The 28,000-nt window shown below is 53.8% G+C and overlaps 4 protein-coding genes across 4 annotated transcripts; 3 read left to right on the top strand and 1 right to left on the bottom strand.

The window, feature by feature from the left end:
- Positions 1-9: 9 nt before the first annotated feature.
- On the bottom strand, positions 10-7,299 carry SCAMP5 (secretory carrier membrane protein 5). Its single transcript, XM_063169432.1, has 7 exons — positions 7,209-7,299; positions 5,587-5,664; positions 5,214-5,342; positions 3,392-3,548; positions 2,594-2,695; positions 2,316-2,433; positions 10-2,206 (listed from the first exon to the last, which is right to left on the bottom strand). Exons 2-7 carry the CDS (start codon positions 5,591-5,593, stop codon positions 2,012-2,014), a joined length of 708 nt encoding a protein of 235 aa, XP_063025502.1. The 5' UTR covers positions 5,594-5,664; positions 7,209-7,299; the 3' UTR covers positions 10-2,011.
- A 5,745-nt stretch (positions 7,300-13,044) lies between these two features.
- RPP25 (ribonuclease P and MRP subunit p25) lies at positions 13,045-14,594 on the top strand. The gene has a single exon (XM_063170165.1). The coding sequence runs from the start codon at positions 13,410-13,412 to the stop codon at positions 14,031-14,033; it is 624 nt and encodes a 207-aa protein (XP_063026235.1). The 5' UTR covers positions 13,045-13,409; the 3' UTR covers positions 14,034-14,594.
- A 1,680-nt stretch (positions 14,595-16,274) lies between these two features.
- Positions 16,275-21,767, top strand: LOC134425471 (cytochrome c oxidase subunit 5A, mitochondrial). The gene is given in 6 exon segments (XM_063170135.1): positions 16,275-16,448; positions 16,450-16,639; positions 19,316-19,435; positions 20,546-20,667; positions 21,019-21,141; positions 21,612-21,767. Coding segments are annotated over 5 exon segments (720 nt in total). The 3' UTR covers positions 21,133-21,141; positions 21,612-21,767.
- Positions 21,768-22,945: 1,178 nt separating this feature from the next.
- Positions 22,946-27,845, top strand: FAM219B (family with sequence similarity 219 member B). The gene is made up of 6 exons (XM_063169431.1): positions 22,946-23,035; positions 25,816-25,918; positions 26,131-26,215; positions 26,531-26,608; positions 26,878-26,926; positions 27,077-27,845. The coding sequence occupies exons 1-6, from the start codon at positions 22,946-22,948 to the stop codon at positions 27,233-27,235; spliced, it is 564 nt and encodes a 187-aa protein (XP_063025501.1). The 3' UTR covers positions 27,236-27,845.
- Positions 27,846-28,000: the final 155 nt, after the last annotated feature.

Raw genomic sequence — 28,000 nt, 5'->3', positions numbered from 1 at the left:
AGAGGAGGGTTAGGTGCTGAAGCAATGTCTGTTAGTTACAGCTCGTTACAGTTATTATTGATGCATCTTATTGTCAATGCAAGAGGTGAAGTCACTTAATCCATCATTTCTCAGACACGGATGACAGAGCACGTGGTTTGGCAGAGTAAGTTTTAGGCGAGCTAGAAATGGATTGCACAATATTTAAACCTGATTAAGTACATAATAGGCTTAGCAAAGGATTACTTTTCTCCTGACATTTTATACATAAATATATACACACACACACACACACAGAGACAGGCATTTTATCAGTAGCTGCATTTTAGTCTGGTCAAGAGACAACTGCCTATTGCAGAATGACTGGAGTGACACCCTTAAAAAGGAAACTAGTCTTGGTGTGCTTTGCTGGAGAAGAGAAGGTCCTTTTTGGGGTGATTCTCAGGGGTAGGGGTCACATCCAAGCATCACTGGAGGGCTGGAGGGGACACATAGGGGGCTGGGGACTCGCACAGTCCTGGCTGGTGGCACACTGAGCTCCTTCCCTGTGCCCGGCAGGAGATACTGGAGCCAAAGGGCTGGATTGGATTCTGTTTGGGCTGCTTTTCGAGGACTTGGAGAAAAATTTGGCTTATTTAAAGTGCATTTAGAGTTGAAAAGCATCTCAGAGAAGTAGCTTTCCCTACTCCTGCCCTGCAGCATCCATCCCATTTACGCTCCCACTCATAATCTTTTCCAGTCACCTTCCCCAAGAAGTGTTGGTCTGAGCTCAGCTGCCTCCTGCTAGCGTGCAGGATCATTATTTACTGTTCAACATCCCCAAACTGGGCAGGGATTCAGGCCTGACAGGGATTTCTGCACCAGGAAAACAGAGGGCCACATCTCACCACGCTTTTCAGAAGTGCGAGTGAGCAGGAGTCCTTAAGGTTTCCTTAAGAGACTTAAATTAGCACAAACCTCCAAAGCTAACGGGGACAAACCTTGGCCTGGCTATTTCCATGAGCAGGGAGACTGCTTGGATGTGCTGGGATTTGGGGTGGCAAGATTTGACCCGCAGCCTTGCCCAAGTGTCAGTCCTCTGAGGAACGCTCTGTGGCTTTTACAGCTGCTTTTCAGAACAGAAGCCTTTCAAAAGAACAGACTCAGGATGCAGAATCTGGAATGGGATGGTTGTATCCCACAGGGAAAACCTGTCCTTGCTCCCCAACACACACACACGTGCACACACACACACACTGGTCCTCCACATTGAAGTGTAAACTACTCACAACACCACACACTGAGAGAAGTTGTAGATCCTGAGCCAGGGTGTAGATTAGGAATCTCTTGGCTTCCAGCATATCAACAGCAGGATTGAGGGTTTCTTATATTTTTTCCCCCTTTTTTTTTTCTTTTTTTTTTTTTTTTTTTTTAATCCTAAATCAGCCAGCCACCTGCTAGTTAAAAAGCAAAAGAAAAAAGGAGAATTCCCAGGATTGCTTGCCCTTGCTGAGACAGTGGCAAGTGGCTGGACGCTACCAACTGAAAGAGAAAACTCACACACATCAAAAACCCGAGGTTTGGGGCTTATTCCAAGAGGGAAGATGGGTGCTGGTTGCTCTTTTTCCCTTTTTGGGGGCATGGGGGGGCTTTTGGCTGATGAGGTTCTAACATACACCTATCACCACAGTAATTAAAAAACCACCACCGTACACTATTCCACAGGGAAAAAGAAGACACGTGAACGGACACTGACTACCACGCACAACAAGAGCCCTGCAGGTCAACTCACGGCCTCTTCAGAACGAAAAAGAAAGGAGAAAAGAAGAGCTCAAGACAAGAAAAACAGGAAAAAAAAAAAAAAAAAAAAAAGGAAAGAAAAAAAATCCCAAAGGATCTCGTTACAAAGACGGGAAAAGAACCACCATTATGGTACACTCTGATTATGGTACACTCTGACTTGCTGAGACAGCTGCAGAAACTCAGGCTCAGGCTTCCTCCTCCCTTTTTCCCCCCCCAGCTCTTCCTCCCGAGGACAGAGTCCCGCTGCTGCTCACATCTCGTTGGAGTAGGTGTAGTTGGGGGTAGCCGAGTACTGCGTCTCGTGCTGCATCATGGCGCCCTGCGCCGCCCCCATGGCCGCGTTCTGCGCCGCCTGCTGCACGTGGGGGTTCTTCCAGGCCCCCGTGGTCCACTCCTCCTGCGCCTTGCTGAAGCTCCCGCCGCTGCCCCGGTAAAATTTGTGCACCTGCAGGGGAAATCCAGAAAAAATCCCAGCGCCTGCGGCCGGCACGGAGCTCCCAAGATGGCAGGAGGGCCACCCAAAGCCACGTGGAACCCCTGTTCTTCCTGCTTACCATGGTGAGAGCGATGAAGGAGAAGACTGCCATGGCTGTGAAGAGCACGGTGGGGATCAGCATCACCACAGCCGAGCCCACGTTGGTCCCAAAGAAGGAAATGGCTGCAATCCAGCCACTGCAAGGAGATGGAAACAATTGGTTCATTCACCAGCTCTCCCAGACTGCCAGCAGCCCTGCCAGCTCCTCAAACCATCTTCACCAAGGAGAGAACCAGTAAGGACACTAAAACACCACAGTGACCACCCTTGTACCCAGCACAGCAGCATTTTCCTTACCAGACTCCCCATCCAGGGATCCCCACTGCCTGGATAATGCTGATCACCAGCTGGGCCATGAAGGTGAAGAAGAAGGCCATGAAGCTGAAGGAGCTGTCTGTCCTGCAAGAGAAGGTTCAGTCACTCCTGCACCTCCATCCCCATTGCACTCCAAGGGAAGGGAGATGCTCCGACGTATCAGACCTGGCCGTGGTTTAGCAGGAGGGTGATGGAAAGAAAAATTAAAGGCAAAGGAGAAACTGCAAGAGGCTGGAGGTGGTCAAGGGGCACCTGGGAAAGCCACAGGGCACCAGACCCTCCCTATGGCTCAGTCAGCTGGGCTTGAGGACATGTGTGTTGGGACACGACTTGAGGACATCTGTGTTGGGACACAGCTTGAGGACATCTGTGTTGGAACATGACTTTCAGCTCACACCACCCCACATGGGGAATAAATACACCCCTCGTTCTCTAGATTTGGGGACTGACCTCAGCACCACGGGTAATCTGTACAAACACCTCGAGGATTCATGGAAAAATAGAAGAGATGCCGTAGGGATGAGAGGGAAAGTGGCACCCCAGCTGCATCCTCACCACTGTCCCCCAGAGGCACAAGGAAAGTATCCTTACATCACCTGATGGGGGGTTTGGCCCCCAGGAAACCCCAGACACTCTGGTTTTGAAGGTTAGAAACTAAAGCTAAAGGGCTGCACAGAAATTAATTCCCCCATTTAGTCAGGCAATGCCCCAAGCTAAACACTGACCGTTTATGAAGGAAAACAATGCAGAGAGAAGCCAGGCTCAGGTGCAACCACTTACTTGAAAGCTTTGTAAATAGGTCTAAACCAGCAGACATAGGAGCAGGGCGTAAAGAGAATGAGCCAGAGAATTGCCAGTCCAAAATTTACAGCTCCGCCGCCTCCAATGAGCCACGCGAGGCAGCCCACGAGATTCACCGCCAGGGTGATGCTGTTCACTGCAAACACACACACACACACAGAGCAGAGTAGCACGGATGCAAGGGTGCCACTGAGACACCAAGGACCCCGACCCCAGGGATGTGGCCTCAGAGTCCTGCCCTAGCTGGATTTCTCTTAAATTAAGCTGGGAGCACATTCCCAGGCTGGCTGGGCCGAGGGGGGTCAGGTCTCAGCTGAGTGTAACAGGAGGAAAATCAATGTATCACTCAGAGTTAATTCCCTAAGCAGTTCCTGGGCTCTGAAGATTGGCAGGAGTTGCATCCTCCTGCTCCTATCGAGCCAGGACACATTTCCACTAACAGAAGGAGGAAAATTGTGGTGAAGTTTTTTGCTTGCTCCAGATACATCTTTACTGAAGGAGCTCGTGCAGGAGCTTCCCGAGCACCACTGAGAGCCAAAATTCTGAACTCCTGACCCTGCCTCACCAGTTCAGGGGGTGACACGTTTCCCTCGCCCACCCCTACTTGGGATCAGGCCACACAAGGGCTCTGACTATGAGTCCCAGCTCAGCAGACACAGGACAAAGCAGAGAAGGCTCAGCTGCATTCTGACGCCTCCGAGTTGGGAGAATGATTCATTATTTCGACGAGAACCAGAGCCCTCCCACCACCGCCTGCCTGAGAGCTGCAGCTGGCAAGGCAAGGAGCTCAGCTGCCCTAAAGGACATGAGGGACCTTCCAGCCACGCTGTGCTGGGTGTCTGAGGGGCTGCTGGGGAGAAAATGACCCAGAGAGGAGCTCCAGAGGCAAAACCCAAGGGACAGTGACTGGCTCTAAGAGCTGGTGCTAAGGAGCAAGGACCAATCTCTGCTACATTAAGAGGAAGAACATCCTGGTTGGGATGGGGAGGGAACTGAACACCCACAAGAGAAAAGCACAGCTTTTTTCCTCCTATGCCTTAAACCAGCAAACCCTCCTGACATGATGAAGCCACCCCAGGGTCACCCTCCTCACAGGACACAGCCCCATGGCTGCCAGCCTGGTGCCATGGCAGAAGCAGGAACACACCACGACCTCTGTGGTGTTAGCTCAGCTCTTCCTAACCTGCCCCTAAAGCACAGGGCACTCCCTGGGCACTGGTGCTTCCAAAGTTCAGGGGAAATGCCTGATAAGGGAACAGAGTTCTAGGAAGAAATGAAATGCTAGTGCCAACTTGCCCTGAGCTGTGCACATTTCCACCTATGCTGGGGTGTGACCTGTCCCTCTGGCTCTGTTCCCTGGCCATGTTTGGTGAAGAAGAGAGGTCCAGGACAGCTGGAAGAGCTGGAAGCTGGTGACAGCTCTGTTAGCACAGCACGGCACACAGAGGCATGCAAGAGGAACGGGCAAGCTCCGGGAAGCCTCCAGCTCCACGTTTTGGGGAGCAGGCACACCAGCCCTCCAGTCTGAGCTGTCTCCTCCTTACAGCAGGACATCAACAGCACCACCAGTGACCCTGGGACACCAAGCCAGCTGCACAGCTCCATCCTGGAAGCTGGAAGGGCTGGGATCCATGGGATGCTGCAGCCCACCTCTCACTCCTGACTTTTAACAGGAGACACCTGGAGGGGGAGAAGGGCTTCCCCTGACCTTGCCCTGCCCTTTCAGCTGGCAGCTCCCAGAGGAGCAGCCTTTGGAGAGGCAAACAGATCCCACTGGAGCCATTCCCACGGGGCCACTCACGCATCCAGAGGTAGTAAAGCCGCTTGGCCATGGTCCGGTGCTGCGGCGGGATCTCCGCATCGAAGTCCTGGTAGAAACATGGCTTCAGGGGGATGAACTTGGGCAGGGGAGGGAAGTTGTTCACCTTTTCTGCAAGGAAAAGTTTCGCTGGTGTCAGGCTGAATAAAAAACAAGAGGCTTCCTAAATAACCCCAAGAACAGTCAGATTTTACACAGGAGTTAAGATTTTACACCAACCCACCCTAAAGGATCAAATTCAGCCCTCACTGGCCACACAGATCCTGCAGCCATGGACACCCACCACCCCACTGGTGACCAACAAGGTGACATGATGGCCAGTAGAGCCCACAATGATCTCCAGAACCCCCCGTACCTGCCATGCTGGCACACGCTCAGCCTCTCTGCTCCTCAGGGAAAAATACTTGGGAAAAACGTGGGAGCTTTAGCAAAGCTGGAGGAGAACGAGAGAAAAAAAGGTTGATTGAAGTGGTCAGGGACGTCTGCAAAAGCCTTCACCTTCCCCCCCATTCCCAAACAACTCAAGGACAGCAGTTGGCTTCACTTGTGTGACACTCTGGACTATCACACATGCAGGCTGGCACCTGGCTGGCAGTGTGATAAATCCTGGCTCCTCTGGCTCAGGCTTATGTGCCAGTTAAGGCAGAAGATTACGAGAGGATCCAGTGATGTGGGGCCTCCCACTCCCAACTGACCTACATCCAGGAGAGGGCCAGGTAGGGCAGCAGGGAAACGAGGTGGCTGTGGGCAGTTTGAAACCTTAAAGTTCACGACCTGCTCCCAAAATAATTCTTTAAAAAAAATGTAGTATTGTTGTTTTTTTGCTGAATTCCAGCACAGGGTGCTACCTGGCTGCCTCAGAGCTGCCATCTCTGCAAGCCTAAGCCAAAAACAAGGCCAAAAAGGGAGCAGAAAATCAGAGCAGAGAAACCAGCTGGAAAAAAAAAAATAAATCAGTGGCGATTGTCACTAATGAGTCACTTGAGTGCCTGGCTTAACAATTACTCATGTCATTTGGCACCTCATTCCAGAGCATGCAGGTGGGAAATGGGGGGAGCTCAACATCCCAGGACCATCCCAGACCATTCCACGATCAGCTCTGTGCCAGATGTGAAAATTACAGCGAATTAAAGCAAAAAATTATTACCTGAGGTTTTAAAGAGAAGGGTGAAGATGGCGTATCCCCACAACCTGCCTGCAGGTTTTGCCGTTTCCCAGCTATCCGGGCAGCGACCAACACATTTCCCCGGACGCAGGGTCCTGGCTGTTTGTACCTGGGGCTCCCGGGGGGATTTGGGGGGCTCTCTCTTGGGGTCTATTGACACCCCCCAGGGCTCGGCGTGCCCGACATCCGCCGGCAGCCCCCCGGATGGATGCTTCCATCCATCCATCCCGCCGGTGCTATAAATACGAGCTCCTCGGGCGCGGTGACGTCCGCCCGCCCGGCCGCCCCTACCCACGTGTGCCGGCAGCGGGGACACACGGCCCGGCACCCCCCGGCCCCGCCACCGCGGGGGAAAGCACCGCCACAGCGATACATCGGGTGGGGTTGTAAGGAAAATGAGGAATATGGTGGAGCGGATGGAAAAAGGACGGGGGATCGCACAAGGGATGGCACCGAGGAGAAACCGCTCTGATAACGCGGGGCGCGTTTGGGGAGGGCAGGCAGGGCTCGGCATCGCTGCCCCTGCGTTTCCACGCGTGAAGGGCTGCGTGCCCCACGCATCCCCACCTCACAGCCGGCGCAGCCTCCCAGCAGCGGCCTGCATCGGGGAGAAGGGCGGCCCAAGCCCCGCTCGGTCCCCGGTGCACCCACGCGTGTGCAGGGTCACCGCGGCTGTCCCCACGCCGCGCATCCCCCCCCGCAAGCGGATGCAGAGCGGGAGGTCGGTGCAAAGGGCGGTCAGCCCCCTCGGGGGGGAGCATCCAGCGCCCTCACGCCGAGGCGTTTCCCCTCTGCACGCTCCCGGGACTCACCACGTGGCGTGACCCGTCCCGTCCCCTCCGGTCCCCGGCGGGTGGCGGCGGCCGCCCGCCCGCCCGGTGCCGCTCCTGCCGCAGCGACCGCGCTCTCGCGAGACTGCGGCGCCGCCGCCACCCGGGCTATGGGCAGCGCCGGGATCTCGCGAGAGCGCCCGCCGCTGTCCAGGGTCCTGATGCCGCCGGATGGAGGGGCGGGGCCATGGGGGAAAGGGCGGGGCCGAGGGAAGGGGCGGGGCCTTTGTGGGGGGGTCTATAGGGCTGGGGGCTCCATAGGGCTGGGAATGCTCTATGGGGTTTGGGGGGCTCCATGGGGCTGGGAGTGCTCTATGGGGTTTGGGGGGTTCCATAGGGCTGGGAATGCTCTATGGGGTTTGGGGGGCTCCATGGGGCTGGGAGTGCTCTATGGGGCTGGGGGAGCTTTATAGGGCTGGGGGCTGGGGGAGCTTGATAGGGCTGGGGGCTCCATGGGGCTGGGAGTGCTCTATGGAGTTTGGGGGGCTCCATGGGACTGGGAATGCTCTATGGGGTTTGGGGGGCTCCATGGGGCTGGGAATGCTCTATGGGATTTGGGGGGCTCCATGGGGCTGGGAGTGCTCTATGGGGTTTGGGAGGTTCCATAGGGCTGGGAATGCTCTATGGGGTTTGGGGGGCTCCATAGGGCTGGGAGTGCTCTATGGGGTTTGGGGGGCTCCATGGGGCTGGGAGTGCTCTATGGGCTTTGGGGGGCTCCATGGGGCTGGGAGTGCTCTATAGGGCTGGGGGTTCCATAGGGCTGGGAGTGCTCTATGGGGCTGGGGGAGCTTTATAGGGCTGGGGGTTCTATAGGGCTGGGAGTGCTCTATGGGGATTCGGGGGCTCTATAGGGCTAGGGGCTCCATGAGGCTGGGAATACTCTATGGGGTTTGAGGGGCTCCATGGGGCCAGGAGTGCTCTGTGGAGATTAGGGGATTTTATAGGGCTGGGAGCTCCATGGGGCTGGGGGCTCCATGGGGCTGGGAGTGTTCTATGGAGCCTGGTAAGCTTTACAGAAATGGGGGCTCTACAGGGCTGGGAGTGCTCCATGGGGTTTGGGGGGGCTTTATAGGGATGGGGGCTCTGTGGGGCAGGGGTATGGCAAGCACTGTGTGGGTAGAAGACCACTCTCAGAAGGGCAGGGGCTCTTGGGGACGGCCCTGGCAGGGCACACAGGCTCCCTCTGTCCAGGAGGCAATGGGAAACCAGCAGCTCCCCCCAGCAGGGCCAGTTTTGGGATACTCCATGTCCATACCCTGATGTGCTTCATTCTGGGAGCAGTAATTAATGAATGGATTGCATTAAGGGCACAGGACATGTTAATTGCTTTTGCCAGTGATGCCAAGGCTGGGATGTGGAGGGCAGGGGAAGGGACTGGACTGATTTACAGACAGAACAGGGATATAAATCCCAAATCAGCCTGAGAGCTCCACAGGCTGTGTCCCTTGTTCTCAGTGCACACCACTTGGCCCTCCTGCCTTAGAGCTTGTGAGAATATCAGTGAAATGTGAAAATGACTTTATTGGACAGCTAAATCATCCTCCCTTCCCGGGGTCCAGCCTCAAGGGTCATGGAGGGGCAGCAAGGACAACATCCCACCAGGGGAAGATGAGAACAGCTGGGCAAGGAAGCAGCAAAATCTCTTTCCACCAGTGAGCCCTGGTGGCCAAACCCCTTCAGCAGGGGAACAGCGTTGCTGTGGGGATGCAAGGAAGGAAACCTGGCAGAATCAGGGAAAATGCCTGCTTCACAGATGGTAAGATAGAGGGAAGCAGGAAAACCAGCGTGCCACAGATGACCCCAAAGCAGGGGGCCCAGCTGTCCACTCTGAGCCCTCTCTGGGTCTTGGAGCCTGAGCTGATCCCCTCAGAGAGCAGGGACCCCAGGGAAGGAAAGGGGGCAGTGATGGGATCATGGATTCCAACTCCTGCCAAGCACTGGGGATGCTCAGTGCCTTGGAGAGCTGCTCTGGCTCTGCCTCTGGGCACTGAGCACACTGGAGATTTGGGGCTGGATTCTTGTCCTTTATTGCTTTCTCTCCAAGCTTTCTCACATCTAAATTTCCTCCCCACCTGCATCTCTGCTGCCTCAGCACCTTCCCATGCCACTGAGGCTTTGGGAAGGGTCACCTACAGAGCTGATCCTTGCCCTTGGCACTACCACATTCCTGTTTGCCTGCAGATTTTCCAGTCAGGGATATTCAGGAATCAAATGGATGTGTGCTCCCCTCCTTCCCAGGGAATGAATGCCTGGAGAGCCAAAGGATAACAGGGAAAAGCCTCCCTGCCCATCCCACACTCCCTAAGCAGGGCAGGCTGGGGAGGAAGGGCAGGGCCAAAGAAAAGGCTGGATCAAGCAGCAAATTCCCAGCAAGAAAACAGGTTCAAAACCAAGGAAATCAATCCACAGGTCCAGTTTAGGGTCAGTCTGTTGGAGTCCAGAGCAGCTGCAGCTGACCCAGAGACCAGTCCTGACATAGCTGACACTAGGACTGAGACCCCTGGGTTGAGCTTAAAAAGAGCTCCTGGGCCATGGGTGGGGGGGAATTGGGGTCCCAGGTGGGGTTGGTGAGGAACATTCAGGTTTATTAATGCCCTCAGGGTCCTTAAAACATCCCTCTGCTTATCATGCTGGAGCTCTGCAAAGGGATTTGTCTTATGAAAGGGATTTTTCCCTTTTCTTTTACTGTCGGGCTATTCAAAATGAGGATTATCTTGAGCTCTGTAATTTTCTGCTTACGGTAGGGATAAGACCTCAGCAGAGAGCTGGTGCCACCCCAGGATGCTCCAAGGGTTCCTCTGGCATCTTGGCACAGCTCTGCACCCTGGGCTGCATCCTCAGGGGGCAGCTCCAGGACCCTGATTGGGATGGGGACAGGGCATCCCTGCAGCTGTGCCATCCTGGAGGTGCCTCTGCACCCCTTTTGCCAGGGTGACAATCCACGCTGGCATCAGCCTGCTGCTGAGTGCAACGTGATGAGAGGCTGAGACCTGAGCCGCGCCGATGTGACGCAGAGATGGGCGATGGCACCCAGACTTTCCTTGTATCGGATGCTCCCACTTTCCGTCCTCTTCCCAAGCACGGCCACCTTGCATGAAAGAAAATATGGAGAGGGCAGGTGGAGGACAGGGGCTCAGGTTACTGCTCCTCTCCAGATGCCCTGATCTCTGTTAGGAATATGTTTCTGGGTTTTTTTCCCCATTTTCCCAGGTTTGTCTGGGCTCTGTGCTGTGTCCAGCAGCCCTCTCCATTCTTGCCGCCACCAGCTCTCCTCTTGGCTCTTCCAAGCTCACACCTCCTGTGGGGTTGGGACCAGGCAAGAGGGTCCCACAGGGATTTGGGAATCCTCTGGCATGGGGTTGGGATGGCACTGGAATGCTCAGAGAGAAACTGTAATGGGAAAGGGGAAGCAGAAACCACTCCCTGGGGGTGGGTCCTACTGTAACCACAGTGGCTGCTCAAGAAGGACAGACAGACAATACTCAGTGTGTAATTCTTTTACTCTTATTTTTTTCATCACTCCTGCCTTTCCCATTTGCTTTTTCTCCATTTTAAAAAGGACTCCTCATTCTCTTTCCCAGCTTTTGTTTCCCTGACCCCCCATGGCTGGAGCTGTCTGTGCCTTTGTCCCCCATCCCTGCTTTCCCTCTCCCACCCCACTGAGCTCATTTCAGCTATTCCTTGGCTTGGAGTAACCCATCCACTCTGTTGTCCTCCAACAAATAAGCTGACAGGCTAATGAATAGCTTCAGATGGTAATTAGCAACGGAGTTGCTAATAATGAATTTCATTTACATTTTAAGCGCTGCAGAGGGAAAATAAGCCCCCGTCATTAATGCCCTCCCTGCTCCAGCACAGCCTTGGCCTTGGGGGGAATGCACCCTCTGGAAGCCTTGCTGTGATTGCACCTCTCCCTCCTCCATTTCGGAGGCTGTGATAGGCAGAGTTCATTAAGCAGCAATTAGTGATGGAGGGGGGGAGAAGCTGCTGCTGCTTCCATCATTTGAGGGTGGGGAAGCGCCACAGTGCCATGGAAAATGGGCCACGGGAGGCAGGAGCTGGTTCTGGGCCAGGAAAGAAGGGCTGGATGCTTCAGCCAGCACCAGGGACTCACGTGGCTTGCCCAGAGCCCCGGAGCTGTCAGCCCTCTGTGTCCATGTAGCCCTCCCAGGCTACCTGGATAACAACCCTGAGGGATTTCTCAGTCCCTAAAATCCTTCCCCATTATTTCCTCAGGGGTTTAGCACATTTTGAAGGCAGAGCTTTCCCAGATGGGTTTAATTCATCCCTGCCTGCCCAAGGAAGGAACCAAGTGGCTTCTGCACAGATTCCATGAATCGTTGTCAAATGGAAAGATGGAGAAATGTCATTGTTTTGTCTCATAGCAGTGAGGAATTCAGGTGGGAGCACAGGGAATGGGTTTGCTCGCTACTGCAGAGCACCAGAAGGGAGTTGGGAATGCTCAAAGCCTGGATCTGGTGCTGGGGGTGAGCCTGGGAGTGTTGCCTGCCCTGCCTCAGTTTCCCTCTGTGTGCCCAAGGAGCCTTAGGGAGGGTTAGATGGATTGGGAAACAATGTTCTGCATCTACAGGGGTTTGCCAGCACACTGCTTGTGGATGGAGGATCCCATCCCATCCCATCCCATCCCATCCCACCCACAGACCCACCCAGACCCCAATCCAGTGTTTGGATTGGGGGGGGGGGGTGTCCTAAATCCACCCCCATTTAGGCAGTGGGATCCACAGAAAGCTGCTTTGGGGACCACAGGGATGTGGCATCCTCCCTGGATAGGAGGTGACAGCCACATCCTGCCTTCACCTCCACGGACATGGGATCGATTTATTTATATATTTATTTATTTTTTCAAGCCCTGCTAAGAATGAAACCAATCCAGGGGCCTCCAGAGGCCGATAAGATTTGACTGCAAGTCAATACTCACATGTCTTTCCACTGTGCAATGATCCTCCCGGCCAGCGGGGCGGGAGGGGACAGGCAGGTGACAGGGGCGGGCACAGGGCCAGCCTGGGGCAGGGACGTCACCTCTGCTCCGGGAAGGGATTGGGGGCAGGAAGGGGACATCTCCTGGCCTGTAACAGGGATTTTCTGGGATTTGTTGCCAGTACATGTAATGGTGAGCCCAGAGTGGGCAGCTCCACACTGGGAGGTGAATGAGGGACAGGGATGGGGAAGGAGGAGGAGCAGGGGAGAGGGAGAGAAATTGCCCGTGAAAACCAGCTCTGCTACGGCATCTGCTCCGCGGAGCTTTGGGAATTGAGAGGTTTCCCTGCCGGCAGAGCCAGGGCTGAGGCTGCAGGGTGCTGGGGGGAGCAGAGCCCTGGCACACTCGATTCACACTCGATGCCATCTGCCAGGCTTTCTCCTGGCTGCGGGTTCCAGTGGCTTCTCTCATGGCTTCTAAGGGTCGAGCTCAGACTCCAAAGTACTTCCCGAAGTACCTGCTGCATCTTTGTGCCATCCCCGGCCACAGCGTGGCTGGGATTCCGCATCCCTCTGGGAATGCTGCAGGGCAGGCAGGCAGGGTGACATTTGCAGTTAGCACAGGGTGTCCTTGAGAGGAGCGAGCGCCGAGAGAAGGGACCAGGTTCTCTTTAAGGGGGCAGGACTTTGGGAACATTATGAAGGCAAGAGTGAGCTTCTCCCTCTGCCTTCCACCCTCCCCTCCTTCCCTTCTCTGTTCCGGGACAGAGAGCCGGGTTCCCTGCCCTTCCCTTTGCCTGGCAGGGATGAAGGCAGGAGCTGGGTGCTGGGATGGGCGGCTGAGCAGGGGAGGAGGAGGAGGAGGGGAGGAAGGGGAGGGAGAGGGGGAGGATCTGCTAATTACACAGAACAGCTCTGGGGGCTGCTGAAGTCCAGAATGAAGCAAAGAGCAGCAGAAGCGAGTGCTGCAGTGGGAGCGGAGGAGCCTAAGCATCACCGAGAGCTGGAGCCGGCTGTTATCTCTGCTGGGAACAACTGGGAGCACCCAGAGGATCCTGCAGCCCTGTGTCCCACAGGAGACAGCCTCTGGCACTGCCACCGAGCCCGCTGCCAGCCCCTGGAGAGCCGAGGAGAAGGGGCTGGTGGTTGCAGCACGCAGGGCTGGGCTGGAGGGCAGCGAGGTCAGCCCTGCTATGGCTGTGGGGGGCTAGGAGCCTGCGTGCATCCACCGGGAAGAGGTGAAGGATGGCTGCTGAAGGAGGGAGAGCCAAGCCCCTTGCCCAGTCCAGGATGGAGAACTTCCGAAGGGTGAGGACCTCGGAGGAGGAGATGCCATTACCCTTCCCAGATCTGCCCCCAGACGTGGTGGAGATGAAAGTGAAGGAGGGCAGCAAGATCAGGAACCTGATGAACTTCGCCATGGCCCAGATGGAGCTGAAGGGCAGGCGGCAGATCGTGTTCAGCGGCTGCGGCAGGGCGGTCACCAAGACCATCACCTGCGTGGAGATCATGAAGCGCAAGCTGGGAGGGCTCCACCAGGTCACCAAGGTACGCTACAAAACCGTGCTGGAGGTCTGGGAGAGCCAGGACCCGCCGCTTGATGGACCTGCACAGAAGCTGACTGTCCACAAGAACGTCCCCTCCATCTGCATCCTGCTCTCCCGGGACCCCCTGGATCCCAACCAGAGCGGATACCAGCCCCCCGAGCCCCGGCACGAGGCAGGAGAAGACACATTGGGATCCTCCAGCAAGGGGCTGAAGCGGCCGCTGCCGCCTCCCTGCGAGGATTTGCTGCCCAAGAAGCTGCAGGTACAGGAGTCTGACAGCCCCAGGGGCACGGGGACCACCGCTGGCCAGCAGGACCCCTGAGCCCAGTGCCTCCCATCCCACCTGCCAGGTATGGAGGCAGGAATATCCACTCATTCCGGGGTCACTGGTGGGCTGCAGGCTCCCCCTGACCTGTCCCCACTTGCTGCTCCTTGATCCCTGTGGATGGGGGTCCCAGATTTGGCGTGAGGGTTAAACCCACCATGTCTTGGTTATGGATTGAAGCAGGTGAGCATGTGGGGGGGGAGCTGGTGACCTCTAATTCAGCAACCCAGGGACACTGTGACCACCAGCCACATCCTGCAGTGACTCCCAGGGAGCCGAGGGGTGCCTGGACCACCACCACCGCTCCCCACTGCAACGCCTCATCCATCAGGAGAGATGGGTTTGCCCCAAGCTTGTTGGAATAAAACCTTCATTGTCAAACCCGCTGCTGAGGAGCTGTCGGAGTTATCAATGCCAGGCTCAGCATCCTGTGAGACTGTGATTCATCCCAAAAAAACAAGCACAGGGAGTGCTCCCTCCTGCACCCTCAGAGCCGAGCACTGCACTGTGCTGCCTGCCTGTGGGACAGCACGAGGAAATAAAACAATCCACGTCAGATACTCTGGTCTGGAGTGGGGGGAAACCACGCTGTGGGGAGCTGGGGGCAGTGGGATGTTGGGTGGGGGGTTATTGTGACTGGATGCAGTGCCCAGCACAGGATGAGGAGGTTTTGGGGTCGTGTCTTGGCTGCCAAGTGCTTTGGAGCAAAATCCCTGCTACTTCCTTGGGGTAAAGAGAAATGAATGGAAAATAAAAGCTCTTTAGAAATAGTTGAGATATGTCTATGGGAAAATGGGGGGGATCATCTTGGCTGCTGGCTGTGGCATGGATCAGCACAGTGAAGGCTGCTGCCAGCTCACAACAAGGGGATCCCAGCCAAACTCTGTCCCTTGGAAGAATGGGATTGGGGTCTCCTGTGCCGGCACAGCAGCACCTGGCAAAGCCCCAGTTCCAGTGGGGACTGGGGAGATTTGGGGGACAGGTTATGGGATGCCAAGCCCTGATCCACCTGGTTCCCTCTGCCCAGCAGCACTGCGGGATGAATTAATCAGTATTAAGAGCAAAACCTTCCCAAAATCCACGTGTGAGGGATTCTCTGGCTGCAGCTGCCTTATCTCCCTGCCTCACTCCCGCTCTACAGGGACAGTCAGCGTTCTCTCTTTGTCAAGGGCTTGCTTGGCTGGGAGCGGGAATGAAAGGAGAGGAGGAGGAAGAGGAGGAAGCAGGGTCTGTTTTGTGAGGCAGTGACCTTGTTATCTCCCTCAGCAGGCAGCTGCTCCTCGGGCCAGAGGCTCGTGCTTATCTGTCCTACTGCAGATTGATTCCTTTCACTTGAACGTTAATTTCCAACTGTTTTTTTTATGTTAATGATCATTTTTTGGTGGGTTTGAGGATGGTAAAGCTTTGGGCTCTGTCCCATCCAGCTCTTCCCAGTTCCTTCCTTCAGTGCAGACCCCATTCAAGATCAACCCTCCACCCCACACAGTAGCACCGGGTACAGGCACCTACTCCAAATGCATCAAAAATCACTAATAAAATTAATTTTAAACCCTGTAATCATAAGTCCCTCTGTAGACACCCTGATCAGAGCCTGAAGACTGTGAGAGCCACTCAGTTAAACACGAACAGCCCTACACCTCCACTGCTGCCACCTCACATTTCTCTCAGCAAGGGAAAAAAAAGAATAAAAGCCACTTATTTCTCCTTATTTTGTTAATTCACAAGATGTTTTTAATGGATTTCATCGGCAGGTAGTTTCTAATCACAGAGGCAGCGCTGGCGATCTTACCCTCATTGCTTTGCTGCCTGATGGCTTCCTACATGAGAAAATAATAAAAAATTACTGAAAAAAAAATTTAAAACACGGTGACGATACCGGGGGACACAGTGAGTGGAATAATCACGATGGTTTTGTGGTTTAGTGCAGCAGTGCTAAGCACAGCCGCAGGGACGAGTTTTGGGGCGATTTCGTGCCCGGGCCGGTGCGATGGCGGCTGAGGGCAGCAGCCCCCGGTGAGGGGACAGGGACACCCTCAGAAAACTGGGCAGCTGGCAGCTGAGCCGGTCTGAGCCCATCCCCCTCATAGGGAGCGAGTGCGGTGGCTGTCCATTGACAGGGACGGGGAAGCTGCACTGGGGCTGCGCGGACTCGGCTAAATGGGGGCAGCAGCAGCCCGAACCCCTCCAAACCGAGCTCAAACGCTCCCGAAAAGCGGATCGGCGACCTGAGGGACCCGGATGGCCGCTCCCCTCACGCACAAAATGGCGGCCAGCCCCGCCCCAAGATGGCGGCGGTCCCGCCCCGCCGCGCCTCCTGTCCGTCCCCACCGCGCCCCCAGCCCGTCCCCGCGGCCTCCCGCCCTTCCACGCGCCCGCTCCGTCCCCGCCGCGCCGCCGTACCCGCCTCAGCGGCCCCCCCCGGCCCTCACCTCCGTCCCTCCCTCCCGGTGCGGTGCGGGAGCCAGCGGCGCGCGCCCCCGGTTGCTGGTGCTGTCTCCCCCCTTCACAGCCCGCCGCCATGCTAGCCGCCAGCGCCTCTCTCCTCCGCCGCTGCGCTGTCTCCGGCCTCCGCGCCGCCGTCCGCCGGCCCGCCGGCCCAGCAGGTGAGCGGCCGCACTCGTCTCCGTCCCTCCCGCCGCGGTTGGCGCCCGGGTTCCCGGTGCGGCGGGGAGCGAGGCCGCGCGGCCCGGCGCGTCCTTGCGGTGACCCCGCGGCCTAGCGCGGGCCGCCCCCGCCGCTCCGGCCGCCGCCACCGGGACCCCCCCGCCGGCACCGCCTCAGCGGGCACCGGGCACCGGGCACCGCCTGAGGGCTGCAGCGAGGGGCGGCGGCGCTTTCCCTGCGCCCCCCGCCAAGGTGACATTGATGGAGGGCGGCGGTGACCTCCGCAGCACCGGGGCGCCGGCCAGCCCTGGCTCCGCGGCAGCTCCGCGCCAACCCTCACCCTCCTAATTAACACCCCAATTAATTATATTTATTATATTAACGCCCCAGCTAATAGGGAGAGTAGGAGGACCAGCCCCAGGCAGCGTTCTGTGATGGTGGCCAGGGTGCCAGGGCTGGACGACGGAGGCTGCAGAGAATGCACTGCCTGTGCCTCGCAATTAATAGCTAATTAACCTCTTCATCGCAATTAATACCTAATTAGCAGACACTAGTAATGCTCGGAGACTTGTGTGTGCCTCTGCTGCGGCACGTGTGAGTTCAACGGCTGCCGTAGGGAACTTGTCACTGCGTCTTTTTAAATAATAAGCACAGGATTTCTTAGGTGCTGCTCAACACCTTTGATCTTTTGTTCTTTTAAATCCACTAAAATCTTTGCTCGCTGTTCCTTTGAGCTGCCGAACCCCGGCTGCTCCTGGGCCTTGTTTCCAGGAGTCTCTGAGTTGTTCTTTTCCAAGCTCTTGTGTGTCAAACACCCCACTTAACGCTGCTGCCACCCTTTTGCAGGGGAGTTCTGTGGCTGCAAAACTTCCCCTGGGCTCCTCGTTCTCAGATTTTTAGTAAATTAATGGTTTTCTTCACACGTGCTCATTACTGGAGAAAACTGCCCATTTCTGCCCTCACAGAGAAGCTTGAACACGTTTTTGTTTCTTATTAGGTAATTTTATGCTTAATTCCTGTTTAATTCGCTTTAAAGCAAAGGTGTTTGCCCTTTGGATTTTCTTTTAGCTGGGGATCTCTGCCTGGATAGGTTGGCTGTCACACAAACGTCATGTGTGTGACAGTGACCTTGATGGACCCTGCTGAAACTCAGGCCACAGGGACTCTGCAGGTACAGAAATAAACATTAATGTGGAAAAGAAACAGAGCAGCAATTGAGAAACACACCCTGGAAAGGCAGAGCTTTAATTCTTGTGGTCTGTATTTGCCTCCTGGATCCAGGGAATGGTTTTGTTGAGGAAAGACTTCACATTTTGACTTTAAGATGGTATTTGAGCGCTTCAGTTTAGGCTTTTCTCAAGCTGAGATTTGCCGGTTTTCTGCAGGATTTTTTTTTTTCTGTGTAAGAAAAATAAGGATTCTCCTTCAGCCAGCAGAAACCTGGAGGGTTTTCAGCAGTGTCCTGGGAGCAGGAGCATTTCCAGAGCCCTGCTCTTGCTCTGAGCTCAGCTGTGCAGGTGATTTATTGCAAAGAGCAGGGTCAAAGGTCTGCTTTGGAGCTGGGGAAAGGAGGGGGAATTTCCCCATAAGGAACCAAAAGAGCATTTTAATTCTGTCTTGGCCTGTTGTTTACTTTTCCATAGCTAAAATAAATAAAGCTATTTTCATGCTTCCATTGCATAAACCAGTATTGCAGCTGAAATGTTGGACCAGGTTAAATTTTGTTAAAAAAGCAAATTGCCCGCTAATTAAGCTGCCATTAATGAAGCCAAAGAGAAATACATCAGCAAAAATACAGCCCAGTTGTGGTGTTGGGTTTTTTTGTTTTGTTTTTAAATAAAACCCTGTAGTTGATCGCTGTGAGTGGTTCATGCTGGGTTAAGAAAGAAAAAGTCAGGAGCTAAATTTGACTTGTGTGAAGCAGAGCTTTGAGCTCCAAGGTCGTATCTGGTGAGTGACCTCTCTGCAAATATTAGTGGAGTGAGATTAGCTGTGGGGAAAGGAAGCACCAGGCTTGTAGTTCCCTTAGAAAACTTTTCCAACCTTTGTGGGGTCAAAAACCACAGGTTCATCCGAAAAACCAAAATTTGTGATGGTGCTGAGTGAAGAAACAATGAGCCTGTCTGACTAATTTGTGTGTTAGCATACAATCTGCTTTTGTGATTAGTTATCAAATATTAATGCAATATTTTTTCCAGGTTTTACTCTTGGATAGGTATCTTGTGATAGTTTTTTTCCTCCTCCAGCCCTTCTGTTGGAAGGAATATCTCTCATCCCTTTGCTTTTGAGAGCCTCTCTAGGAATTGCATGGAATTTTGTTGGTGAGGAACGTGTGTGTTACAGCTTCTCAGTCTCGCTTGGCTGTGGGAAGAGGGAGAATTCCTGTATTTTACAGAAAAAGGAATGCCAGAAAACCTCTTCAGAGTAGGGTTTTGTGTGTCTTTGCCCTGCTCTGACCAATGCTCTGGGAACACTTTGATATGGAAAAAAGCAGACACTTTGCTACAACATAAACCACGATATTTAATAAGATATTTAATAAGTTACATCCACCTCATCCAGGACTGACTGTAACAAGGGCAATCCATATTTTATGGCTGCTGGCCTCTTGGTCAGGCCTGAAGCAGTGTTCTGTTCCTTTTGCTCCAAGTTTGTTCCTTTTTTCCTGCACCCAGCTGTGCTTCCTGCCCGCTGCTACTCTCACGGGGGGTCACAAGAGTCAGATGAAGAATTCGATGCTCGCTGGGTGACGTATTTCAACAAGCCAGATATCGATGCCTGGGAGCTCAGGAAAGGTAAGTTGGACACCAGAGAAGCATAACAGCATAACTTGAAGTTTTCTGACTAGAAATAACAACTTTAGTTGGTGTTTTGTGGATTCCCCATCCCTGGAAGTGTCCAAGGCCAGGGCTTGGAGTGACCTGGTCTAGTGGAAGGTGTCCCTGCCTGTGGTGGTGTTTGTAGGGGTCTTAAAATGAGGGAAGAGATGAGAATCTTGACTTTATGTTTCAGAAGGCTGATTTATTAATTTATGATATATATTGTATTAAAAGAAAGTGATATACTAAAACTATACTAAAAGAATAGAAGAAAGGATTTCATCAGAAGGCTAGCAAGGAAAAGGAAAGGAATGATAATAAAATCTTATGACTGACCAGAGAGTCTGAGCCAGCAGGGCTGTGATTGGCCATTAATTAAGAACAACCACATGAGACCAATCACAGATGCACCTGTTGCATTCCTCAGCAGCAGATAATCAATGTTTACATTTCGTTCCTGAGGCCTCTCAGCTTCTCAGGAGAAAAAGATCCTAGCAAAAGGATTTTTCATAAAATATGCCCGTGACACCCGCCCATGACAGAATGGTGGATGTGATGATCTCTGAGGTTCTTTCAACCCAAACTATTCCATTATTTTAACACCTGGATGGGAGGGACAGTAGCATTTGCTCCAAGGACAGTGTTTTTGAGCTCTGCTATGCTCATTTTTCTTTGCAGTTTGGCTAATGGCTCAGCCATAACTCCCTGCAGACTTTTTGTGTGGAGTGTTTTTGCTGTGGAGTTGCCAAGTTTTATTAAACTTACCCCATTTATGGGGTGGTATAGGGCTGAGGGTATCTGTAGGGCAGTGTGGGGTGTGTGCACAGCGGGGATAGGACCAGGGTAGGTGTGTGGGGCAGTATAGGACCAACACAGTGGGAGAATTCATCTTTTAAGGCCCATTATGCCTTAAAAATGATATTTCATAAACAGATTATTTCAGCCAGAGGGTTCCTTCCAGCAGCAGCTGCCTGACAAGGTGCTGAGTTTTTCTGTCAGAAGGAAGGGAGCAGACAGCAAGGGGCTCCTTTTGAGATGGTGACAAGCTGATTCCAAGTTCCCCTTGGTGTTCCCTTGTCCCCACAGGCATCAACACACTGGTGGGCTACGACCTGGTCCCGGAGCCCAAGATCATCGACGCGGCTCTGCGGGCCTGCAGACGGTTAAATGACTTTGCCAGCGCTGTGCGCATCCTGGAGGTCGTAAAGGTGGGTGGGACTGCCCTGTTCCCATGGCCAGAGCCTGCCAGCTGGGCAGTTCTCCCTGCTGCAAAGGGAAACCACCACCAGTGGCTCCATGGTGAGCACAAAGCTTGCTGGCTTCTTGGAGGACTGCGAGAAGTAGCTCAGAAAGCTCTCTTGGGGATCACCTGAAACCAGCTCCTTGAAACCTGAATCCAGCCTGGCCAGGGAGTTCAGAGAAGCCAGGACTTTTATTTCAGCCCTAGAGGAGCTCTGCTCTGCCACAGGCAGAACTGGGAGGCTTTGGAAATGTGGATTTTGAAGTAACTCCATTTTGAAGTAGCTCCATTCTTTGTTTTTGGTTTTTTTTTTTTTCAGGACAAGGCAGGACCCCACAAGGAAATCTATCCTTACGTTATCCAGGAGCTTAGACCAACTTTGAGTGAACTTGGAATCTCCACTCCAGAGGAACTGGGCCTGGACAAAGCATAAACCTTGTTGGTAAGATTTGGTGTTGCTTTCCAGGTTCTTGACATGGGAGTCCTGTACACCAAACCCCCCTGGCAAAGACAGCATAGGCAAGACCTAATGTGCCCTAATCCCAGACTAAAATAAAGCCCTAAATAAAAATCCTCATGGAAGTGAAGCCTCTTAACTCAGTTTCCTCAGGGGATGACCAGTGTCATATTCTTTTTTTAAATATTATGCCTAGAATAGAGATGCTGTGTGTCAGACTGCTGCAAATAGTGCTTGATTCTGGATATTTTAAGTCCTTTTCCTCCTCCTTGCCCTGGGGTCCTGAATCAGCTGTGCTGGGAGTGCAGTACCACATTAACATGGTTAAACAAGACTTTGAAGGTAAAAGGGATGGAAATAACTCATTTGGGACCTCATGGAAACTTTGTGGAGCTTCTAGGCTGCTTCTTTAATTTTTTTTTTAATTATTTTTCCCCTGTTATTTTCTATGCCAGGTGGATCACTCAAGCGTTCTGCTGATGCCACAGATTGTACACCGTCACTTGGAGACACAAACTTTAAATCTTACTTGACATAACTTCTTCCTTTATTGAGTCACAGTGGAAGTGCTGTGGAGTTGGGCCTAATAAAGGAGAAACTGGTTTGACTCATGTGGTACCAGTGCCTCGTGTGGTCATTTCCTGTTGCTTTTGTAGGGAAAAACAAGGAACAAACCCACAAATGTGCTCGTAGGAGCTTCTAAATTGTTGATTTCTCTGCAAAGCTTGTGTCCAGAGCCTTCCCAAGCACGTGGCTCTGGGAGGGGAAGAGCAGGAGCTGTGTGGAGAGCGTGGTTCCTGTATGCACAGCTTTGGGGAGGAGGCGTTTCCCTGAAATCATGTCCAGAGCCTCAGGTGTGCAAGGGTGGTGTCCTCTCCAGGAAGGGGATCTGTTCTGGGATACTGTCCCTGTTTTCCATTCATCTCTGGCCCAGGCAAGGGTTTGGGGAAGAAAAGAAACCAACAGAAGCAAGTGGGAGGAGAAGGGAAACACCTTAATTCTGTTATTTTCCTCCTAGAAGAGGGGAATTTTTTGGGAAAACAGGAATTAGTTTCTGGATGCCCTGCTGTTGTGTCCCACAGTCCCATCCCATCCCACTGTTTCATCCATTGTAAGACTCTGTTTCAGTTCCTGTTCCTTTCTCTGCTTTCTTTTTAGATGTATAAAAGGGTGAGATATAGGAATGTGCCCCCTGTTGACAGAGTGACCAAACTATCCTCTGTCCCCTTAAAAAGGAAAGTAGTGCAGAAGTTTCTGTCCTCGATTAGGTGAAAAAGGCATCTCATAGGCTTGGGGGACTTCACCTCAGACTTAAGGATGGCCAATGGGACAGGAGCCAAAAAATCCTGCCTGAGCAATTTACTAGAAAAAGAAGAGAACAAACAAACTAATGTTTTTTGTGAGGTGTTTTACCAGGAGCAAGAACCTCTCGCACCTGGCTCAGTTTTTCTCTGTAAAGAGTTTATTATTTTGCCTTTTATTAAAAATTTTTGTTTCCAACACTGCAACAGAAGCCATCCTGCTGATTTTAGACCTCCAAAAGTGGCTGAGCTATCTTGGGTGTGAAATAGACCACCAAGAGCTTATGGCTCGAAAAGATTCCTATTTCAATCCATGGTCCCGTCCCGCCGTTCTGTCCTACCCCGTCCCGCTCTCCCGTCCCGTCCCGCGGTCCCGTCCCGCATGCGCGGCAGAGGGGCGCGCCCTTTCCCCGCCTCCCATTGGCTGAGCCCTGCCGGCCCCGCGCTGCCATTGGCGGGCGGGCCATGGGGCGGGGCCAGGGGCGGCCATGGCGACGGGCGGCGGCGGAGCCGGGCCGGGTCCCGGTGCCGCTCCCGGTACCGCTGCCAGTGGAGCCGCCGGCCGGCGGGGCCCGGGGGTACGTGCGGTGTACGGGCGCGATGGGAGTGCGGGGCTGGGAGGGGTATGTGCATCCTGGGTATGGGGCTGTGTGAGATATCTGTATGGGGATATAGGATATCTGCGTGGGGCTATGGAGCTGTGTGGGATATCTGCATGGGGCTGTGTGGGATATCTGCGTGGGGCTATGGGGCTGTGTGGGATATCTGCATGGGGCTGTGTGGGATATCTGCGTGGGGCTATGGGGCTGTGTGGGATATCTGTATGGGGATATAGGATATCTGCGTGGGGCTATGGAGCTGTGTGGGATATCTGTATGGGGATATGGAGCTGTGTGGGATATTGCATGGGGCTGTGTGGAATATCTGCATGGGGCTGTGGGGCTGTGTGGGATATTGCATGGGGCTGTGTGGGATATCTGCGTGGGGCTGTGTGGGATATCTGCACGGGGTTATGGGGCTGTATGGGATATCTGTATGGGGCTATGGAGCTGTGTGGGATATTGCATAGGGCTGTGTGGGATATCTGCATGGCACTATTGGGCTGTGTGGGTTATCTATGGGGCTATCAGGCAGGGGTGGGATGTCTGTATGGGGCTGTGTGGGATATGTGCATGGGGCTATGGGGTTGTGTGGGATATCCGTGCGGGGCTATGGGGCTGTGTGGGGTATGTGTATGGGAATATGGGGCTGTGTGGGATATCTATGGGGCTATTGGGCAGGGGTGGGATATCTGTATGGGGCTGTGTGGGATATGTGCATAGGGGGTATGGGGCAGGGGTGGGATATCTGCATCGTGGGTATGGCAGGGCTGTGTGGGGTATCTGTATTGGGCTATGGGGCTGTGTGGGATATGTGCTTGGGGCAGGGGTGGCATATCTGTATCGGGCTATGGAGCTGTGTGGGATATCTGTATGGGGCTATGGGGATGTGTGAGGTATGTGTATGGGGCTGTGTGGGATTCGTGTATGGGGCTATGGGGCTGTGTGGGATTCGTGTATGGGGCTATGGGGCTGTGTGGGATATCTGTATGGGGCTGTGTGGGATATGCGCATGGGGGTTTGGGGCAGGGGTGGGGTATCTGCATGGGGCTATGGGGCTGTGTGGGATATCAGTGTGGGGCTGTGTGGCTGAGGAGAGCGTGGTGCAGTGTGGGGTACGTGAACAGGGGTGGTGGAGGGCTGGGGTATGTCCATGGGGCAGTGTGGGATGTGTGCACAGTGGTAATGGGGCTGGGGTTATTTGTAGGGCAGTATGGGGTGTGTGCACAGTGGTTATGGGGCTGGAGTTATTTGTAGGGCAGTGTGGGGTGTGTGCACAGGGGTTATAGGGCTGGGCTATGTCTATGGGGCAGTGTGGGGTGTGTGCACAGTGGTTATGGGGCTGGGCTATGTCCATGGGGCAGTGTGGGGTGTGTGCACAGGGGTTATGGGGCTGGGCTATGTCCATGGGGCAGTGTGGGGTGTGTGCACAGGGGTTATGGGGCTGGGCTATGTCCATGGGGCAGTGTGGGGTGGGGTGTGTGCACAGTGGTTATGGGGCTGGGCTATGTCCATGGGGCAGTGTGGGGTGTGTGCACAGGGGTTATGGGGCTGGGCTATGTCCATGGGGCAGTGTGGGGTGTGTGCACAGTGGTTATGGGGCTGGGCTATGTCTATGGGGCAGTGTGGGGTGTGTGCACAGGGGTTATGGGGCTGGGGGTATCTGTAGGGCAGTGTGGGGTGTGTGCACAGGGGTTATGGGGCTGGGGTTATTTGTAGGGCAGTATGGGGTGTGTGCACAGTGGTTATGGGGCTGGGCTATGTCCATGGGGCAGTGTGGGGTGTGTGCACAGGGGTTATGGGGCTGGGCTATGTCCATGGGGCAGTGTGGGGTGTGTGCACAGGGGTTATGGGGCTGGGCTATGTCCATGGGGCAGTGTGGGGTGTGTGCACAGGGGTTATGGGGCTGGGCTATGTCCATGGGGCAGTGTGGGATGCGTGTGTGGGGCAGTATAGGAACAATACAGTGGGACAGTTCATCTTTCAGAGTTGCAGACAGGGAGGCACAGTACTGTATGCAGTGTATAAATATAAATATACAAATAAATATATATATATGTACACACACAGAGGTGTGTCAGCACAGCATCAGCTGGCCAGGAAGGGGTATGGCACACCCAGAGAGATCTGGGGGGACACTGCCTGCCTGGTCATTCCCACCATAAAGCTCTGTCCTGCTAATTCCAGCTTAAGACACTGAGGCTAATCCTGGCTGTGCTCTCCAATCACCATCCCCAGTCCTCTGCCCTGTTCCTTTAATTCCATGTCCCTCCTGTGCCAGCTCTCTCTGATTTTCCCTCTATTTTATTCATTACTTCTTGTGTTTGTGGAGGTTTTATCCTCCCTCTTGCCCTTAGGAGCGTTGGTTCTCCTTGACAATAATTGGATAAAAGGAGAAGCTCGGAAACCCCAAATTAAAATACACAATCCTTACATTTGTGTTTGATTAACCTCTCAGTAAATCTCCTCCACCACCTTTTCCCAGGTATTACTGCAGCCAGGCTTGCACAGGAACTGATGGTGACTACCTGTGCTTTTAATTAGCATCACCATTCCCAAATAATCCTCTCATCTGCTAACAGATCTGCTTATTCCTTTTCCTCTCCCTCCTCCTGGGCTGTCCCTGGGGACAGATTTCCCTGGGGACAGATCTCCCTGCTGACCTTGAGCTCCCAGGAAGGATCAGATGCTCTCAGATGACTCTGCTTTACTTCATCCCCGTGGAGAGGTGCTAAATGATTCTTCCACTCTTTTTTTAGCTGGTTTGGGCTGAAAAGAAGAGGCTGAACAAAGGGACAGATGTGGTGGAGAAAAGAGGTCCATACATCATGAGCAAACCTCCCTCCATCCAGGCCAAGCTGAGTAAGTGATGCTTGGTGCACTCTGCTGGGATTTTGGGTGTCATTCCCACCTCTCTCCCAGAGCTGGGGTTACCAAAAGCCCTTTAATCCCTTGGTGGGATAAAACCTTTATAAAAGCTCACCTGCACCACCCTCCTCACCCATTCCCCAGGAGAAGAACCCCTTTGGGAGCACTTGGGGATTTTTGTCTCTGTCCCTGTGCTTGGCTTGCAGAGAGGCAGCGGGAGCTGGCAAAGGCAGCGCTGCGAAGGCAGGGGCTGCTGGGGGCACCCACTGCCCCGAAACCAACTCCTAAAAGGTCTGATCCCCTCCTCCTCTTTTCAATGCCTTTTCTTTGGGGACACTGGGAAACTCAGAGGATTTTAAAGAAGAGTTTGGGACCTTGTTCTGCTGGCTCTGTTTGGCCAGGAACACCCAGTATAATAAAATACACTGCTTTTCGCTTCTCTATTTTGGGGGTGATTTGGTGGTATGGATTTATTTGGGTGTCCTGGGGTTTAGCTGGTGGTGGGAAGGAGTGGGATCCCTGCCCTGGCTCCTCAGCCTGTCAGCTCCACGGATGTGTTTGCACATAAAACATCTGTGCTGGTCTCCCTCCTGCGTTTCCTGGCAGGTCTGTGAAGTTCAACAAGGGCTACACGGCACTCAGCCAGACAGCTGATGAAAACCTGGTCTCCCTCGACTCAGACAGGTGAATAGCCCAGGATTTTGGGTAAATATCCCACAATTTTGAGGGTGGGGGTGCTCCCAGATGGCTTTTTGGGAGGGTTGATTTTCCTTGTCACTTGTAGAGCATCCCTGATGGCACTGGGCACCTCAGGGCAGCGATATGCTCCTGTTGTCATAGATTTCAAATACTCCTTGGGGTTGCACTTCCAGCTCCTTTTTTCCCCCAAATTCCCCTCATCTGCACCCTACAGCCCCCATTTCCTGGCCAGCTCTGTTTCTTTTTCCCCTCAGTGACGGGGAGCCAGGATCCAGGTGTTCCTCGGGATACTCCTCCGCTGAGGCAAGTGCGAGGCTCTGACTGTGACACTGTGGGGTCCCCAGGGGCTCCCTCATCCCCCTGACCCCTCGAGGCTCTGGCTGGGGCTGGGAGCATCACCCCCAGAGCTGGATGTGTGTGCATCCTGCAGAGCTCTGCTCTGTCCCCCTGCAGCAGGTGACCCAGGACCTGAGCCGGCAGCTGCTGCAGGACGGGTACCACCTCGACGAGGTCCCCGATGATGAAGACCTGGATCTCATCCCCCCAAAACCTTCTGCCTCCTCTTCTTGCCCCTGCTGTTTTGGAGAAAATCTCTCCTGTGTGATCCAGTAGCTGCACAAGAACAGGTCAAAATCCAGCACTTTCTTTGTCTCGTGGGATGGCTGGTGGGTGTCCGGGTCCCACGCCAGGACGGTGGCACAAGGACTGAATGATGCTGCTCGTGGCAGAGACCAGCTGACTCCAAAAGACTTCTCCTTACACTCAGCAATACCAGGGGAGGTGGCACAGTGACATTCTGGTGACCTGCATGGGACCTGGCACTTGGCTGGGGTGGGAAGGGAGGACAGGCAGGGCCTGGCACCTCCATGGGGGTATAAAGGGAAGGATTTGGGAGTTTCTGGGGTTGGAGCTAATGGCTGATTCCCATTCTCCTCAACGCTGCTTTGATGCAGGTGAGGCACAGCCCAGGCCCCCCATCCCAGCTCTGCACAGGGCTTGGATTTGGGGGGCTGGAGAGCCTCCCTGCTGCAAACCATAAACGCTGCCTTAAACCATGGTTCTGCTCTATGACATAGAGGACAATCAGCTTCTTATACAGAAACCTTATTTAAATATTTCATGTCAAGAGACATGAACTGGTTGGGTGGGGGGCATGTTTGTTTGTTTTTGTATCTTACTTGTAAAAGGGAGCACTTAATAAACTGGATCTCATTACTCAGAAGGGCTGCTGGTGCTGTGAGGGGGACTCCTGTGTTCTCTCATCACATTTTACTCTTTTCCTGTGCCTGAAGAGCAAAGGGGGGAATCACAGCCAACGTTGGGGGCATGCTGGAGCTGCTCCCAGCCTCTCTGTCCCCCTCCATCCTCCTGCTCCCT

This window comes from Melospiza melodia, chromosome 15, assembly GCF_035770615.1.
Source record: "Melospiza melodia melodia isolate bMelMel2 chromosome 15, bMelMel2.pri, whole genome shotgun sequence".
Taxonomy (NCBI): domain Eukaryota; kingdom Metazoa; phylum Chordata; class Aves; order Passeriformes; family Passerellidae; genus Melospiza; species Melospiza melodia.
The sequence above is the reverse complement of the archived record's forward strand: the minus strand, read 5'-3'. Positions and strand labels throughout refer to the sequence as shown.